Source organism: Tursiops truncatus, chromosome 4 (genome assembly GCF_011762595.2).
Source record: "Tursiops truncatus isolate mTurTru1 chromosome 4, mTurTru1.mat.Y, whole genome shotgun sequence".
NCBI classification, from domain to species: Eukaryota; Metazoa; Chordata; class Mammalia; order Artiodactyla; family Delphinidae; genus Tursiops; species Tursiops truncatus.
This window is the reverse complement of record NC_047037.1, coordinates 75979649-75998613: the sequence shown is the minus strand read 5'-3', so window position 1 is coordinate 75998613 and position 18965 is coordinate 75979649. Positions and strand designations below refer to the sequence as shown.

Here is an 18965-nt window from a genome sequence, read left to right as displayed (position 1 = left end):
AGGGAGGGTGGGAGGGAGATGCAAGAAGGAGGAGATATGGGGATATATGTATATGTATAGCTGATTCACTTTGTTATACAGCAGAAACTAACACAGCATTGTAAAGCAATTATACTCCAATAAAGATGTTTAAAAATTAAATAAAATAAAATAGAAACAAAAAAAATAAAATAATTAAAATTGCCCAAAGCAAAAACCTCTATAGTTTTTGCCTTCTCTATATACCACCCATATTTAAAAAATCAAACCTTTTGTTTAAATAAGTTTCTTTTATAAGGAAACATCATATAATAGTATCTGTGAAATCATGTGTTTTATGTGTTTATTATATTTTTCCTAATATGCAAATTATTTTTATTCATTATGTGTTTCTTGATACACATTAAAATAAACAAGTGCTATTTAATACAAAGTGAATAAAATAAATAATGTTTATTTACATATCACCTAAAATCATCTTGAACCTCCAGTGGGATCATATTTTGAGAAACTTAATTTCTAATTTTACTTTATTTTATTGGTACAACTTAAATTCGATTAAATTCTACACTTGAAGGCTTCAAATACTTGAAGGCCCAGTACTGAATTTGATTCTTTGGATATATAGACCATTTCTGATGATTATGATTTGTAATTGGGCCACTAGAACTTACGTTTTGGATTTTTTTCTCCAGTTAGTTGTGATGAGTTTTTACTGATTCATCAACAACTCTCCCTAGTTAGTTCTTTCTTTTCTAGTCTTCCTCTCCTACCAGATGGTAAGTTCCTTGTGGTCAAGAACTGTCTTTGTATCCTATATATTAATAATGTCTGATAGGAATATAATGGGAGCCACATGTGTAATTTTAAATCTTCTAGTAGCCTTATTTAAAAAAAGTAGAAAGAAACAGGTAAAATTAATTTTAATAGCGTATTTTATTTAACTCAATATATCTCAAGTATTATTTCAACATGTAATCACTATTCAGAATTATTAATGAGATACTTTACATTTTTTTTATTCATAGAAAATCTTTTAAATCCGGTGTGTATTTTATACTTACAGCACATCTCAATTTAGATGCTACATTTGCATTAGAAATCTAAATGGTCTGCATTTAGATTTCATTAAATTTACAATTAAAACAGTTTTCATTGAGCAGTGTCTCCCATATTACACTATTTATCTAAAGTTAAAAATAACTACCTGCAGTTTTTCAAATTTTGAATCAATACATCTTTGATATTATTTGAAAGGTCTTATATTCTACAGGCAATTGTTTGGGGCTTAATTGAAGATCTTTCACTTCCATAGAATACATTTTTTTCTCTTCATAATTTTAAACAAAACTTCCATAGCTAAAAGAACAATTTATTTTACCATCTCTCCATCTAAAAATCTTTTTCTTCTTGTGCAGGAATCCAAACCATTTTATAGCTGACCAAAAGTATAAGCTCAGATCTGTTAAAAATTGTTTAAAAATGTTTGTTGAACATTTAATTTAGATTTCAGACAACTAATCTTCTTGATTCTTTTTTGACTTTAAGAAGAAACTTCTTATAAAATTTATTGTGTAATTGTTGAACATGTCCCTTAATATTATCCACTTAATTATCCTAAAAATTTTTTTCCATAACAGACATCAATTTTACTCTGCTGCAGTAAGTTGCATCTACCATTTATTGTGAAATTTGCATCATACTTCATCTCGTAGTTTTCTTCCTGCATAAAAGATTCATAAGCAAATTACAATGTTATATCAGTGTGTAGAAAATAATGAGAACTGAGTTAGTTCATTGACACCAAGAAGATCAGTGACGGGTTATAATACTAGAAACAACATATGCTACCACGTGCACACTACAGTAATATCTTACCCAATGCAGCAGTTAAAGTGAAATGTACTTCTGCCAAAACAATAAAGTTGTGTTTAATGGAAAAATACTTTTCACTGTTTCTGTTTTTAAATTGGATTTTAATTAATTAAAATGAAGTAAAATTAAAAATTAGTTCTTTACTTGCACTAGTCACATTTCAAGTGCTCACTAGCCACATTTGACTAGTGGCTACCATGTCAGACAGCATAGCTATGTAACATTGTTTTTCAAACTTTGATTCATAGCCAACCAATTTAGAGGGTTGACCACCTTTTTTTGATTAAAAAAAGTAGAATGGAATAAAAAAGAATCGAAAATATTATTGCATCTCCTATAGTAATGATACATATTTTTGTGATACTTTTGTTTCAGTATTTATGTACTGAATATTGGTAGGTAGAATATTTCTCATTCTGGAGTACAGTAAAAAGTTTTTGAAAACAACATCTCTGTAGCAGCTAGTAAATTGCCTTCCACATAATAGGCAAGAAAATCATATTAGTTCTATTGAATTGTGATCAGTAGAACATATTTGTAAGATGAGAGTTAAAATGATACTTTTTTTTTTTTAAGATGCTATTTAACTAAATTTTTCTCCATGCAGAGCTAGAGGTTAGAGAGCAATAGGTAAGGCTAGAGAGGTAGGTTAGGGTCAGATTATGCCATACTAATAATTTTGGACTATTCTGTGGGAAATGAGGAGTAACTGTAGGGTTTTAAGGTAAGGAGTTATGTAAAAGATTGTTCTGACAAGGAAAAAACAACTTAAAATGATCCCTTTGACCACAATATACCCTGTGTTTGCTTCTAATTACCCTAGAGTCAAGATCTTTATTCTCTGTTCAAACTATAGAGTATAAGATCTTTCTTCTCTATTAAAAACCCTTTACACTAATGCCTAACATTCCTTTGTCTCTTCCCACATTCATTCGTTTACTGTGCAGGATTGCCTGCTTCTACTTTGGGCTTTCCAGGGGACTTCTTTGGGCCTGCCACGCTCCATTCCCCTAACCTACCTGTGTAATTTTCCCTGGTCCTTCAAAGAACTCCTGATATCATTACTTCCTGGATTAATCAGAATAACTGCTTCTCTAGATGCTAATTCCATTGTCTAGGCAGAAAAAAAAAATCAGTGGTTATGCTCCAAAGGTTCCACCACAATTATTTATTTACTGTCCATATGATTCCCATCACTTAACGTGCGTTTAACCTGTGTAACCTAATGTAAACATTTTTCTCCCTTTATGTATCAGTTTAATGTTTGATGATGGTGGTGGTTGTCTTTGCCTTTTAGACTTCAAGAGTGGAGAGCTGAGTTGAACGTGTTCCTTACTTCAGGATACATGAACAGGATACATGAACACGTTTATTCATTCATTCTTTTATTTATATTTCTCACTCCCATTCCCTTCTCCCTACCTAGGATACCTCTCAAACGCATTTGACGTGTATCTCTTTGTGCTCTGCGACATGTGTGTTGTTTTGTATGTGCCTGTCTGTTTAATTTATCTAAATGATGGCACATCATGTATCTCATTCGGTTTTGACGTTTTTTCACTAAACACTACGTGGTTTTTTAAATTACTTTTCATTTTGGAAGTACAAAGGTAGAGTAGTATAACATCTGTATCCCCATAACCCAATATCAACAGTTACCAATTTATGACCGATATTGTTTCATTTGTACTGTACCCACTTCTCCCCTTCCTGTATTATGAAGCAAATCCCAAATGACAAATCATTTCACCCATAAACATTTCAATTTGTATATGTTAAAAAGATAGGGACTCTTTTTAACATAAATATGGTACCACTGTCACACTAAAAACGTCTTAGCAGTAGTTTGCTACTGTCAAATCAGTGTTTCAATTTCCAACTGTCTCATAAATGTCATAAGTTTTGGGTTTTTTTTTTAACAATTTGTTTGAATCAGGATCTAGATTAGGTCCACGCATTGCAGTTGGCTCAAATGCCTTATAATTTGTAGGTTTCCTTTCCATCTCTCTCTTTCCCTTGTAATTTATTTGTTGAGGAACCAGCTCTCTTGTCTCCAAGATCTGGATTTTGTTGATTGCCTCTTTGTAGTACTTTGCCAAGTTCCTCTGCCCTTTGTATTTCCTATAAATTGTTAGCTAGAGCTATGTTCTGATTCAGGTTTTGGTTTTGGTTTTGATTTTACAAGACCACTTCATGGGTGATGCTACTTTCTTCCATCAGGAGGCACATGATACCTGGATAGCTTTCATTTTGTGACATTAGTGCTCTGTTTTCAAGATGTGTCCCTGTGCTATGTGTACACCTAGTTCTTTGTACTCCATGGTATGAAACCATTGAGTTTTGTATACCCACTTCCATTGTGTACTCAGATTGCCTCCAACTCATTGTCACCACAGATAACACTGCAGTGACATCCTGCACATCACCATAGACCTAAGAATTCTTTGGAAAACAGACCCCACAAGATTGCTGGGTCATAAGCTACTTTAAGCTTAATTTGCCAAGTATTGCCAAATTGCTCTAAAAAAAATGCCTGCACTTGTCTATACTTCCATCCACAGTGCCCATTTCCCTATATGCTTACCAAACTTGGCATTATCCATCTTTCTAATTTTCACTAGTCTAATGGGTGTAAAGAAATATATCTTTTGTTTAATTTGCATTTTCTGGTTATTGATAAATTTGAGACTCATGTGGTTGTTTGCCATTTAGGTTTCCATCTACTGTAAATTCCTCTTCTGCCAGTTTCTCAGTGGTAGTTTCTTTTTCTTAATGATTTACATATTCTAGATATAAGTTTGCTGTTGATTTTTAAAAGTCAAATTTCTATTTGCTATCTGTCTACTAATTTTGTCAATGAATTCCTTATTTATCAACTTTCTGGTTTTTTCTTTCACATTTACGTTTTCATCCCACCTAGAATCCACCTTAGTGTATGGTGTTAACTAATGATACAGGGTTTTCATTTTTCCCTCCATAAAGTGAACTAGTACCATTCACTAAACAATCCTTAGCCCTTTGATTTTTGTAGTGCCGCCTTTATTGTAGATTGAGTTTCTGTGTCTTAGCTCTCTTTTTTCCTTCATTGCTCTCTTTGTTCTTGAGCCAATACCATACTAATTTTATTACTCTGGATGTGCAGTTTGTCTTAATATCTGTCAGGACAAGGGCTTCCTTTTTCGTATTTTTAAAGGATGAGTTAGTGTTCTGAGGACTTTTATTTTCCCATATGAACTTTGGAGCAAATTTGATAAGTTTCTAAAAACAATTCAACTGGAATTTTAATTGTGATTGAGTTGAATCATGAATTCGTTTGGGGTGAATTGACAGCATAGACTCTGTCTCCATTTATTTAAATCATCTTCTGTGCCCTTATGTGCTTCACCCTCTCCCACCCATAGAGGTCTTGGGTCTTCCTCGTTTATGCCTAGATCCTTTATAGTTCACATTTTTTAAAAAATTGTTAACGGTATCTAATTTTTATTACATTTTTAAATTAAACTTTATTTTGAGATAATTATAGATTCACATGCAGTTGTAAAGAATAATACGAAGAAATAACATGGACCCTTTACCCAGTTTCCTCTAATGATACCATCTTAGAAAACTACAGTGCAATATCACAACCAGAAAATTGACATTGATATAGTAAAGATATGGAACATTTCCGTCACACGGCTCCCTCCTGTTGCCCTTTTATAGCCATACCTACTTCCCTCCCACTCTACTCCTTTAACCCCTGGCAACCACTAATCTCTTTCCCGTTACTATAATGTCACTTCAAGAACGTTATATAAATTGAGTCATACAGTAAAGAAAATTTTGGAGTTAGCTTTTTTCACCCACAATAATTCTCCGGAGAGTCATCCAGGTTGTTTTGTGTACTGGTAGTTATTCCTTTTTACTGCTCAGTAGTATTCCATGGTATGGATGTACACAGTTTGTTTAACCATTCACCTTTAATCTTTTTTTCCCTCCACCTTGTTCATCAGAAGAAACAGTAATTTATCCTTTCAAATAGGAGCTTTTTAAAAAAAAAAGTGAATCTGCCTACTCATTCTAGGAAATAATGTTAGTAATTCATCTGTATAATAAACATTGAAATTTTTAAACTATATGAACAAAAAGATTATTCTTATAAATATAAAAAATATAAGGAATTTATTAACAAACTGACAAATATTTTCTATTTCTGATTCTGGTGTTCTAATTTCAAAATGACTTACTTTTTTCTATGAGTAAGAGTTTAAACTCTAGATTTTGAATTTGTAATAATGTTTTCTTTTACTCCTCTTTTACAGCAATTTGAGATTTTTGATGATTGCTTTAGCATATGCCATACCACTTGGTGTATTTGCTGGCTGGTCTGGAGTTCTGGACTTAATTTTAACACCAGTGCATGTCAGCCAAGTAAGCATTTTATTTCTTTATATCTTGTAGGTATTTTTAGTTCACTAAAATTATAAATACTGTCTACTTGTTCTTACTTTTAGCTTCAAGGCCTAGGTAAAACGTTATCCTGTGTCACTGCTGCAAAAGGAAGATCCTTACGAAATAGTTATAAATAATATTGATTTTCTTCCTGGATTTTGTTAACCACCATGAATTTCACATTTATTTGGGTATGATTACTTATGCTAATAAACAGAAAAATAAAGAAGGAAAATCTTAGAATCCTTGATTCTTGGTTTATAAAGATGAAGATCTCGTCATTAAATATATGGCTATGCCTACATCTAATCCCTCACTTTCTCTTTAGCCTCAGTATCTCATTTCCTTAAAAATAACCGTTTTAGGGCTTCCCTGGTGGCTCAGTGCATGAGAGTCTGCCAGCCGATGCAGGGGACGCGGGTTCGTGCCCCGGTCCGGGAAGATCCCACATGCCGCGGAGCGGCTGGGCCCGTGAGCCATGGCCGCTGAGCCTGCGCGTCCGGAGTCTGTGCTCCGCAACGGGAGAGGCCACAGCAGTGAGAGGCCCGCGTACTGCAAAACAAAACAAAACAAAACCAAAAAAACCCATTTTATCTATACGCTTATGACATCCATTCCTTCTCCTTGCTTCCAAATAGCATGGTAGAAAGGGGTAGAAAGATTTGGAAGGTCAAATGGAAGAAATCCAGCACACTGATGTGATATTCCATTGTATGAATAAACAACAATTTGTCCAATCTGCTTTTGATGAACATTTGGAATGTCTGCATTTGGGCTGTCATAAACGGTGCTGTATGGATATTCTCATATATGTTTCTTGATGCACCTCTCTATACATTTCTGTTGAATATTTATCTAGGAATGGAACCGCTAGTTATAGGGTATGCCTGCTTTGATAGATGATGCCAAATTTCCCTAAAGTAGTTGTATTAGTTTATAGTCCGACCAGCAGTACATGAAATTTCTCCTTGTTGCACATCGTTACCAGCACTTGGCAGTGTTAATCTTTTTAAATTTAGACGTGCTGATGACTGTGCAGTTGTGTGCCATTGTGGTGACTTCCATGACATCTTTTTAAGTGACATCCTTTTTTGTGACATACCTGTTCAAGTTTCTTGCCCACTACTGGGTTACCTTTTTCTTACTGATTTATAAAGAAGAGAGCTGTGTGAAAGGGCGCTCCCCAGCAAGTCCTGGCTGCAGAATGGACTGCACATGTAAAGGGCAAAGCTACCAGAGACTTATTAGAGAGACTGTTGTGGGGTGGAAAGCAGAACAAATATAGTAGAGGGCAGGCAGTGCAGGACCCTTGAAGTTCTGGCCCAGCCAGAGTGGTATGACCTCATTAACACCTTGTTAATATCTTAGGCTTCTGCTGAGACACCAGAAAGGACAAACTTTAGAATCAAGGACCATACCCTAGGTAGAGTAAGGCCTATTCTACTTAGACCCACCATGAACAAAGCCTAAAACCAAGCCCTGACAAAAATTTGCAGAGGGGATAATTTGGAGATTGAGTCCTGCCAGGTGAAAGGAGCTTGGGAAACAACTTGGTTTCTAATATTCCTCCCTAGTAAAGCACAAAATCAAGCTTACACAAGTTCAAGGTAATTGAATGGCCTACTACACAAAAATGAACTATTTTATAGAAAGATAAAATTATCCAGAATCTCGATATTGTATCACCCACAGCATATAGTATACAGTTTTTTAAAAATTAGACATACAAAGAAACAGGAAAATATGGTTCATATTTTTAAAAGAAAAAAGTAGTCAATAGAAACCAATTTAGAGATAGTCTAGATATTGGATTTAGCAGTCAGAGCCTATAATGCAAAAGAGAGAGTGAGAGAAATCTTTTCTTGCTCCAAGTTCATAAATATATTCCCCTCTGTTATCTTGCAGAACTCTGTTATCCAGTACAGTAGCCACTAGTCACATATGGCTATTTGATTTGAAGTTTAAATTAGTTGAAAGGAAATTATAATTAAAAAGTCACTTCCTCATTGGCATTGGCCACTTTTCAGGTGCTCAGTAGCCACTTGCCACTTATGGGTACCATATCGGACAGTGTTGACATAGAACATTTCCATCATCACAGGAAGTTCTATTGAACGGTGCTGTTCTAGAAACTTTATTGTTATTCCTGTCACATTTAAACCTAGAATTGAATTTTGTGCTTGTTGTAAGGATTAAGTTTCTTTTTTCCCACATAGTTCTCCATTAACCTCATATCAATTTTTGAAAAGATTGTTCTTTCCCCATTGCCCTCTAGTGTCATCTTTGTCATAATGAAGTGCCCTTATGTGCATGGATGTTTCTAAATTCTTTTTCTCATCTAGTTTATTTGTCTATCTCTGTGCCAGCACCAAATTGTCTTAAGTATTCTAGTGTTAGAATAAGTTTTGGTGTTTAGCAGAATAAATACTCCCCTTATTGGGATTTAGATTAGAATTTTATGAACCTATAGATCAGTTCAAGAATTAACTTTTTTTGTAATAGTTCGTCTTCCAAATCATTACTATTATATCTCTCTTCATTTACTTAGGTCCTAACGTCTCTCTAAATCTCTTTTCTGCAAAAACACCGTCTATTTATTTGTTAGATTTATTCCCAGGTATTTGATGCTTTCTGAAGCTATTGTAATTGGTAACTTTAAAAATCCTATTTTCTGTTGGTTGGCATGTAGGAAGTATACTTGGTTTTTGAAAGTGATTGAACTACAGCTCGTCTTATATCCAGCAACCTTATTAAACTCACTTATTTATCCATAGATACTTTGGCCTCTCTGCATACATCTCATATCGGTTGTTACTAATGACAAATAGATGGAGAAAAATACATTTAATAAAATTCAACATTGAGATGATCATATGTTTTTCTCTTTTAAACTGCTAATTTGGTGAATTACATTTGTTGATTATAAAATGTTAAACTACCTTGCATTCCTGTACTAAATGCATTTTGTCAGTGATTTATTATACTTTTTATATATCACTGAATTCAGTTTGCTTACATTTTGTTTAGGATTTTTTGCAGTTAGGTTCATGAATGAGATTAGTCTATCATTTTTTTTATCTTGTCCTGCCATTTCAATTTTTTAAAATCTTTATTGAAGTATAATTGCTTCACAATACTGTCGTTAGTTTCTGTTGTACAACAAAGTGAATCAGCCATATACATACATATATCCCCATTACATACATATATCCCCATATCCCCTCCCTCTTGAGCCTCCCTCCCACCCTCCCTATCCCACCTCTCTAAGTCATTGCAAAGCACTGGGCTGATCTCCCTGTGCTATGCTGCTGCTTCCCACTAGCTATCTGTTTTACATCCGGTAGTGTATATATGTCGATGCTACTCTCACTTCGCCCCAGCTTCCCTCTCCCCCTCTGCCTCCCCCTCCCCGTGTCCTCAAGTCCATTCTGTATGTCTGCATCTTTATTCCTGCCCTGCCACTAGGTTCATCAGTACCTTTTCTTTTTTTTAGATTTCCATATATATGTGTTAGCATACAGTATTTGTTTTTCTCTTTCAGACTTAATTCACTCTGTATGACAGACTATAGGTCCATCCATCTCACTACAAATAACTCAATTTTGTTTCTTTTTATGGCTGAGTAATTTTCCATTGTATATATGTGCCACATCTTCTTTATTCATTCATCTGTCAGTGGACATTTAGGTTGCTTCCATGTCCTGGCTGTTGTCAATAGTGCTGCAATGAACATTGTGGTACATGACTCTTTGAATTATGGTTTTCTCTGGATATATGCTCAGTAGTGGGATTGCTGGGTCATATGGTAGTTCTACTTTTAGTTTTTTAAGGAACCTCCATACTGTTCTCCATAGTGGCTGTATCAGTTTATGTTCCCGCAAACAGTGCAGGAGTGTTCCCTTTTCTCCACACCCTCTCCAGCATTTATTGTTTCTAGATTTTTTGATAATGGCCATTCTGACCGGTGTGAGGTGATACCTCATTGTAGTTTTGATTTGCATTTCTCTAATAATTAGTGATGTTGAGCATCTTTACTGCCATTTCAATTTTAGTGTCAAGGTTTTGCTAGTCTCATAAAGCAACTTCTGAAGTGTTTCCTCTCTTTCTATTATTGGAAGAGTTTGTGTAAGTTTAGTGGTTTGGGGCTTTTGTTTTTCCCTAAATATTTGGTCGAATTCGCTGATGAAGCCATCTAGTTTTCTTTGTGATATGAATTCAGCTTCTTTAATAGTTATAAAATTATTCAGATTTTCTACTTATTATTGTGTCAGTTTAAGAAATTATACCTTTCTAGAATTTGTCCACTCCATCTCAGTTTTCAAATTTATGGTATTAAGTTCTTCATTGTATGATATTATTAGGTCTCCAAGGTAAGTCATTGTATCATTCCAGATATTGATTTTCTGTATCTTCTTTCTCATATTTTCCCTTGAATAATTTCAACAGTAGCTCTTTAATGAAAGTTTATTTTTTATTTCATCAGTTTTTGATTTTATCTTACTTTTTTTCTAGTCTGTTTTCTTGAGTGATGTCACTTTGCTTTCATTTTTCTAACTTTTTAATATGAATGCTTACATCCTTGATTTTTAGCTTTTCTTCCCTAATACATGCACTTTAAGGCTATTTATGTCCTTTTAAACACAGATTTAGCTGCATTCCATACATTCTGGATTTTCATTATTATTGAATTTAAGATATTTTCTAGTTTCCAGAGTTATTTAGAAGGACATTTCTTAATCTACAAACTGTGGAAGATCCTCTAGTTCTTTTTTTCTTAAGTCCTAGCTAAATTGCATAAATGTGGTCATAAGGATGTACTATGATTTCAGTATTTTCAAATTTGTTGACCCAATTTTTGGTGAACTATTTTCTATAATTCTTGAGTGTAGTGTTTTATATATGTCAACTAGATCAATTCTGTTAATTGTGTGTTTCGTATCTTCTATCCCTTACTCATTTTTGTCAGCTTGTTCTATCAGTTACTGAGAGAGGTGTGTTAAGATCCTACACAATTATTTTAAATTTGTCTATTTCTCCCTTTTATTTCTGTCAATATTTTCTTTATATATTTTAAGACTGTGTAATTAGGTGCGCATAAATCTAGAATTGTAGTATCGACTAATGAATTGAACCTTTCATCCGTAGGAAGTTTTTCTTTTTTTTCTGGTAATGCTTTTTTGCCTTAAAGCCTATTAGTTGCACCAGCTTTCTCTTCATTTGTGTTGGCATGGTATATCTTTTTGCATTTTTTTACTTTCAAACTTTCTTTAGGTACACCTCTTATAAGTAGGATATCATTTTTTCTTTAATTCAGTCTGATAATCTTTGTGTTTTAATTGGAATATTTAGTCCATTTGCAGTTAATGTAATTATTGATAAATTTGAGTCTAGATCTACCACCTTACTATTGGTTTTTATTTTTTTCCAGTCCAGTCTATCCTTTTTCTCTTCCTTCTTACCTTCTTCTGGATTAAGGATTTTTTACTACTCTTTTTTCCCCCTTTATTAGCTTGGTAGTTATAGTCTCTTTTACTATTTGGTGGTTACCCTAGAAAGTACAGAATGTACACTTCACTTATTAACATCTATTATAAATTAGAACTTTTACCTCTTCCAGGACTGTCCAAGGTCCTTAGAACCCTTTCACTCCATTTAAGCCTCTACCATACTTTGTGCTATTATTGTCATATATCTTAAACTGCCCAAGACACATTTTTATTGTTATTTTATAGTCAATATTCATTTAGATTCACTCTCATATTTCCATTTTGTTGCTCTTCATTCTTTCCTTAATCTTCAGTCTTCCATCTGTGATCATTTTTCTTCTGTCTAAAGAGCATCCTTGAGAGAGAGAGAGAGAGAGAGAGAGAGAGTCAGTGTGTGTGTGGTGTCTGTGTGTGTGTGCATGTGCGTGTGTGTATGTGTGTTTTGTGTAGGTCGGCTTACAACAAATTCTCTTGTTTGGGGTTTGTTTTTTTACTTTGGTCTGAAAATGTCTTCATTTGACCTTTGTTTTTAAAGATTATTTTGTATTGCATATAGAATTCTTGGTTAGCATTTATTTTCTTTTGTTTATTTGAAAATACCATCTTCTTCTGGCCTCCATTGTTTCAACCAAGAAGTCAGCTCTCAAATTTAAAAGCTTGCTGCATTTAAGATTTTCTCTTTGTCTCTTTGTCTTTGGTTTCAGCAGCTTAACTAGGTGGCAAGTTTTTAAAATTTTATGCTGAATGGATAAAGAAGATGTGATATATATATATATATATACACACAATGGGATATTACTCAGGCATAAAAGAAAATGAAATTCTGCCATTTGCAGCAACATGGATAGACCTAGAGAATATTATGCTTAGTGAAATAAGTCAGACAAAGACAAACACTGTATGATACCACTTATATGTGGAATCTAAAAAATAATACAAATGAATGTATATACAAAACAGAAACAGACTCACAGATATAGAAAACAAACTAGTGGTTACCAAAAGGAAGAGGGAAGTGGAGAGAGGCCAAATTAGGGGTATGGGACTAAGAAATGCAAACTACTATGCATAAAATAGATAAGCAACAAGGATATATTTTATAGCACAGGGAATTAGAGCCATTATTTTGTAATAACTTTTAGTGGAATATAATCTGTAAAAATACTGAATCACTATGCTGTATACCTGAAACTCATATAATACTGTAAATCAGCTATACTTCAGTTTGAAAAATAAAAATAAATAAAAAGTAATTCAAAATGGAAAAAAAATACATTTATTCTGCTTGAGGTTTGTAGGACTTCTTGAATCTGTGGCTTGATGTCTCTCACCAGTTTCAGAAAATTCTTAGCCAATATCCCTTTGAAGCTCATGCTCCGTTTTCTCTATTTCTCTCTCCTTCAGTAACTCTAACCGTATATGTTATATTTTCACACTGTCTGTCCTATGTCTCTTACTCTCTGTTCTGAATTTTCTATCCTTCTGCCTTTCTCTGCTTCAAACTGGATATTTTACCTAGCCTCTCTTCCAACTCACTATTTCAGTTTTCAGCTCTATCTAATATGCTGTTAAACTCATCTGTGAGTTATTAATTTCAATTATTATATTCTTAAGTTATAAAATTTTTATTTGATGCTTTTTCATAGCTTCCAAATTTCTGTGGAAATGCTTGATCTTGTATTTTATTTTTTTGAACTATTAAAAATAGTTATTTAAAGTCTGTATCTCCTAACCCCTTTATCTGAATCCCTGTGTGTCTCTTTATATTTGTGATATTCATTCATGTTTTCTTATTTCCTTATGTGTTCAGTGATTTTTGACTGAGTGCTCAACATAGTATATTAAAAGTTGTAGAGATAATTTAAGCTTCAAATGATGTTCTTTTCCTCCAGAAAGAACCTATGTTTTTTCTTAGGAGTCTAGGGATACTTAATCTAGTTTCAAGAATTGAGATCATTTAAAGCTGGGTTTTAGTCCCTCAGAATACAGTTCCATTTCTTCCTTCCTTCCTCCCTCCCTTCCTCCCTCCCTCCCTTCCTTCCTTCCTCCCTCCCTCCCTCCCTCCCTTCCTTCCACAGTTCCATTTCTAATTCACACTGCTCTTAGGTATAACTCTCAGAGTTCCCAGCTAAAGTCTGGGGTTTTCTACAAGGCCAACCACCTTAGAGCAGGCCTCGAACTCGTATTTTTTTCTTCCTAGATCCATGAGGCTGTCAGTAACTTTTTAGCCCCTTAGCTACCTTTTCTGAAATCAGCAGACAAACCCCTGAGGAAAAGTGTCCCCCCATATCAGGCTTGCTCCTCTGGGCTTCCTTCTCATCCTATATCATGGTTCCAGAATTCTGGATTACCTTCTTGGTTCTCTGCCGCCTTCAGATAGATTTTCCACCCCAGATTTTCTGCTTTTTCAGCCAGAATATTAATCCAAATTACCTAGTGTGCCTTTACTATAAGAAGAAAGCCTTCTTTTAGTTTCCTAACCTATTTTTCTGGATGGCAGGTATTCCAAGCATGCTCAGTTTCAAGAAGGAAAGTGTAGCACCCATTTAGATGATGCTGATTTTACACATCTTATGATTCATGTTATAAACCCTGAGAAGCCCTTCCAAGTATGTCTCTTTGTACAAACTCTGAGAGATACAGAGACCGTGAATCATACCAGGTATTAAATAAAATGGAATTAAAAATTAAAAGCAGAGCTTCTGTGTTGGTGGACAAATGAAGGTGCTGCTCCCCCCAATTAATTAATTAAATTCAAGCAAAGAAAAAATTTAATTAATTGTTGGGTAGAAGAATGTTATTAACTAAAGCAAATGTCATGAACAGGGGAAGGAGAAAAGCACAAAATGGCCTGAAAGGACCAGGGCTAGTACAGTCAGATACACAGTGATTTTTCACCTAATGCAGGACCCCACTGACCTAGGGGTTAGATGAGAATGTTTGTGGGGGTCTCATAGTATTAATGGACCTTAATCCATAGTATTAATGGATGCTAAATGCAAGGAGAGGGGCATTCTGAAGAACAGAGAATTCTCTTGCCCTTCATGCCAGTAGTATGAAAAAAATGTAGAGATAATTTAAGTTTCTGGTGTTATCTTTCTCCAGAGAGCATTTATCTTTGCTTCTGCAACCAGACACTGGTAGAGCAAGAATATTTGTATAAAGTTATTGTATTACTTAGAGTAGACTAAGAATCCCCAAATTCTGAGACTTAAGAAGAAATTCGTTTCTCATTCATATAGCAATCTAGGACAGTTTGCATAATAATCTAGGACAGTTGTTCACAGTTGGGACTACTCTTTTCCTCACACTGATTTAAGACCTAGGTTGCTTCCACTTTGCAGGTCTTCTGTCTCCTAGGACCTTGTCATTATATGCATGGGTGCAGTGGGATTACCATCCAGATTCCAGCTGGCAGAAAGGGAAAGAAAGCATGGAGGGGGTATATAGCTGTCTTCCAGGTTCTAGCCTAGAGGTGGCACACCTCACTTTTTCCCCTTCCATTAATGAGAACTTAGTCATGTGGTCACATGTAGCTGAGTAGGGGCTAGGACATGTAATCTAACTAAGTACCCTGGTAGAATAAGATATAACATATCTTGGTGGACAGCTGACAAGCTCTATCACAGCTGTAATGAAAAATATGAGTAGAAAAATAATAAAAGGTAGAATTTAGTTCGGGCAGCTCTCAAGTGCCAGGTCAAGTTTGGACTTTGCCCTATAACTACAAGGAAAGCCAGTAACTGTTTCTGACCAGGGGAGTGGAATGATTGGGATAATTATTCTGGCAATAGTGGGCAAAAATATTGCTATTACAGGAGTCCAGAAGTAAGAAATAAGATAGTAAGCAAGTGTGATGGCTGGGGGAAGGGGAAAGAGGAGACAAAATGTACCGATATTGTTAGGGACACACGGAATGTCAGGTATTGACAGCTAACAGGTCTTGAGCACTTTGCATTTATTAACTTATTTAATTCTCAGAAAAATACTTACTATCCCCATTCTACTAATGAGGAAACTGAGACTTGGGGTATAGTTGAGATAGAAGCCAAGTCATAGTAAGAGTTAAAGAAAAAGACTCTGACAAGTACAGGTTTCTGGTCACTGACTATACTGCTGAACTGAATGAATAAGCATTTTCAGAACTCTAATGGAAAACTGATGAATTCATAAAACTGCTAACAAAAGATCAAGATGAAAAAAAAATTAATTACGTGGGACTGAGTGAACTGATGAGGATGATTATAATTTTTGTGACTTTCTGTTTGAATAAAAAAAAAAGAGAGATACATGAGTGATTAGGAAATATGGGCAGCATTTGTAGATTGCTCTGAATAAGTTTGTCCATGAAGGTAGGAAAGAGACAAGACATTAGATGATAGAGAAACATCATCAAGTAAGCATAACAGCTCTAACCTTTATTGAGCACTTCCTGTATGTCAACTGCTGATCGAAGTTCTATATGCAGATTCTCTCATTTAGTCCATTTTATAGGTAAGACGACATAATTTGCCCAAAGTCACAAAGCTAGTAAATGGCAGGGCTGGAAATGTTTTCTTCAAGAGTGGAGCGAGCTATCCATTTGAAATCCAGCTCAAATTCTTTCTCTGTCTAGTTTCACCAGGTGCTGCACCCATATTCTCTCTCTCCCCGCCCCCCAATCCTCTCTTTCCCATACTCTTCTGTGTTTCTCTTAATACATTTTTACTTGTGCCAGACATTTTAGCACTTAATTATTGCCTAGTAGTTTCCTGTATCTTGGCTGTATTTAAGCTTTTTAGGTCAGTGACCATCTTTTCTCCTTTGCCTGTTTTCTTAAGAGTTCCTGGTACAATGCCTGGCATGTAGAACACATTTGAAAAATATCTGTTTGTGACACTGAGTATTTTGTTGATTTAAATATTCCAATAAAAAGTTAATCAATGATGTATTTATTTAGGTAAGTTTGTATTAATTAGTCACACATGAATCCTTTCATCTGATTCATTTTCTTAAATAGTGTTTCCTAGATTTGCTGCCATTTAGCTATTAACATACTGATTATAGAGGATTGTTTTCCATGCCTTCTAAACTTCAATATGATAATCTTGTATTAAATATGTCTTCCACTTTCTTAACAGGTAGATGCTGGCTGGATTGGATTTTGGTCCATAGTTGGAGGCTGTGTTGTTGGAATAGCTATGGCAAGGTGAGAATATTTTACGTTAAACATGTTAGTTGGCAGAACCAAAAAAAGCCCAAAGGGAGACTCCACTCCCCTAGATAAACATTAAAATTGAAGGAAAAGTAAAACAGGCAAAAGTCAGATAAGGGCACTTGTTCAGGCTATAAGAAAATTCACATGCAGTAGGTAGAATTTGCTGCTACAAGAAACCTTCACAGGAGTAGTCCATTCTAAAATGTTTTTGGAGACTAGAGATGTATTTCCAGTATAATTAAGCTGACTTTCTCCATATTATTAGAGAGCAACATCTACAAATGGGAAAGAGTATACAATAATAAAGGCAAATTGATAGATTTTGAGATTAGAAAAGAATTGAAAGGAATCATTCATAAGAGCATCTCTAGAACTTTCCATGAAAAGTCAGTATCCTGATTAGCAGATATTTATTTCTGGTCACTTTTGGCAGGTATGACTCTATAGTTACCACATTTTGATGAAAAATGTCCATAAAGACTTAGAGTTTCATCAAACTCCCTCTGATCTTAACCATTATGACAACACATTTTTAGAATGAGACAGAAGAAGGAAAAAGCCTCATTTATTCTGAAAAAAGAAAAGAATGAAAATGTCACTCATGTAGGTAACTACCTATAAAACTACTCTTGGTGTTTCCAGTGAGATAATATTCTTTCACTTTCCAAATCATTTTACCCTGTTTAATCAAAAACAAAATTGGACAGTCAACTTTAGCAGGAATTGGGAGAATCTAATTACATGTTTGGGGAGATCAAATAGGATATGTGAAGCACCTTGCTATCTAAATATTTAAACACAGTTGACACAGGATAATATTATATCTAAACCTTACAGTTTGCCTAGTGTTTCTGGGCTAATGAAAGAATAAATTGTCACTGTAATTTCTAAATCACTTTATCTGAGGTTTTTATAAGTTAGAAAAATATGAGGATAAAATCGAAAAGCTAAAGAATAGGAGCATAGCTATTTGTAGGAAATCACTACACTGATACTAGAATACATTGACCTATCACATTTGATAAGAACCGTATCTAATTTTTCTAATTAAATCTCCAAGCCAATGATAGCAAGTCATCATTTACCAAATCCTTTTCTGAGCACCACATAGGTCAAAGAGGGACACATTATGTATCAGAAATGACATCTCAAATGCTCCTTTCTCTTCATTTTGTTCTACAAACCCTTAATTTTAACTATATGGAAAAGTTAGAATGAGGACGTTTCTGTTTTTAAATTGTTGAAATGGCAGTTCTAAAAAGTACTGCCCTTACTCTGGGATCCAAAATCAGTTGTAGGTATCTCCTAAGCCTAAAATCAATTTTTAGATTATATTCAAAACAGCCTTTTTGGGATCCCTAGAACAGAATCTCCTTATAGATATGAGTGCTTTGGGTGGTTTTTTTTGTGATTATATTACTAAAGGTTACTACTAAATGTAATACTTTTGTCCTAACTGTACACTTTGATGGTATAAGCCCATTTGAAAGGACTAGGTATCTAAAATTGGTAGACCAGAGTAGTCAGTTTATTCTTGTGTGATCAGGCCCTGGAAAACTTACTCACTGTTCAACTTCACTCAATTCTGATTGTACCAGAAAACTGTTTTATTCTCTCATACCTGGCCATCTGCCCATCTGACAAGTAAGTTCATGCAGCATAGCAAAATATAAATCAGAAAAGTGGTGAGCATGGAATTATAACAAAGCATTTGGATTTTCTTGAGGGGCATTTCCATCAAGCTGTGGAACCTTTTTCAGAGTACATAAGAATTTTCTGTTTGTGAACTTTCATAACAGAGAGCTAACCAAAGTCACTAGGCAAAGGTGCATCCATTTTTCCCACCAAAAGGTGGCATCAGCTCTCATAGGAAGTCGTTTTAGTCTAGATAACACTTTACAAACATGATTAGCCACATCACATTAAATAAGTGCAAAATGAAAGATAGTATTGCAAGTCATATAATTACAGTAGAAATTAAAATCAATTTAAAAAAC

At 34.5% G+C, this 18965-nt stretch overlaps 1 protein-coding gene across 3 annotated transcripts in view; it reads left to right on the top strand.

Annotated features, from left to right (window-relative positions):
• The window catches only part of SLC49A4 (solute carrier family 49 member 4), a 101879-nt gene that overhangs the window by 41993 nt on the left and 40921 nt on the right, over nt 1-18965 (top strand). For all 3 annotated transcript variants that reach the window (XM_019922791.3, XM_019922793.3, XM_073804172.1), the window contains exons 5-6: nt 6156-6264; nt 16892-16959. In XM_019922791.3, coding sequence (XP_019778350.1) covers nt 6156-6264; nt 16892-16959 — 177 coding nt within the window. The remainder of the gene's footprint in view (nt 1-6155; nt 6265-16891; nt 16960-18965) is intronic.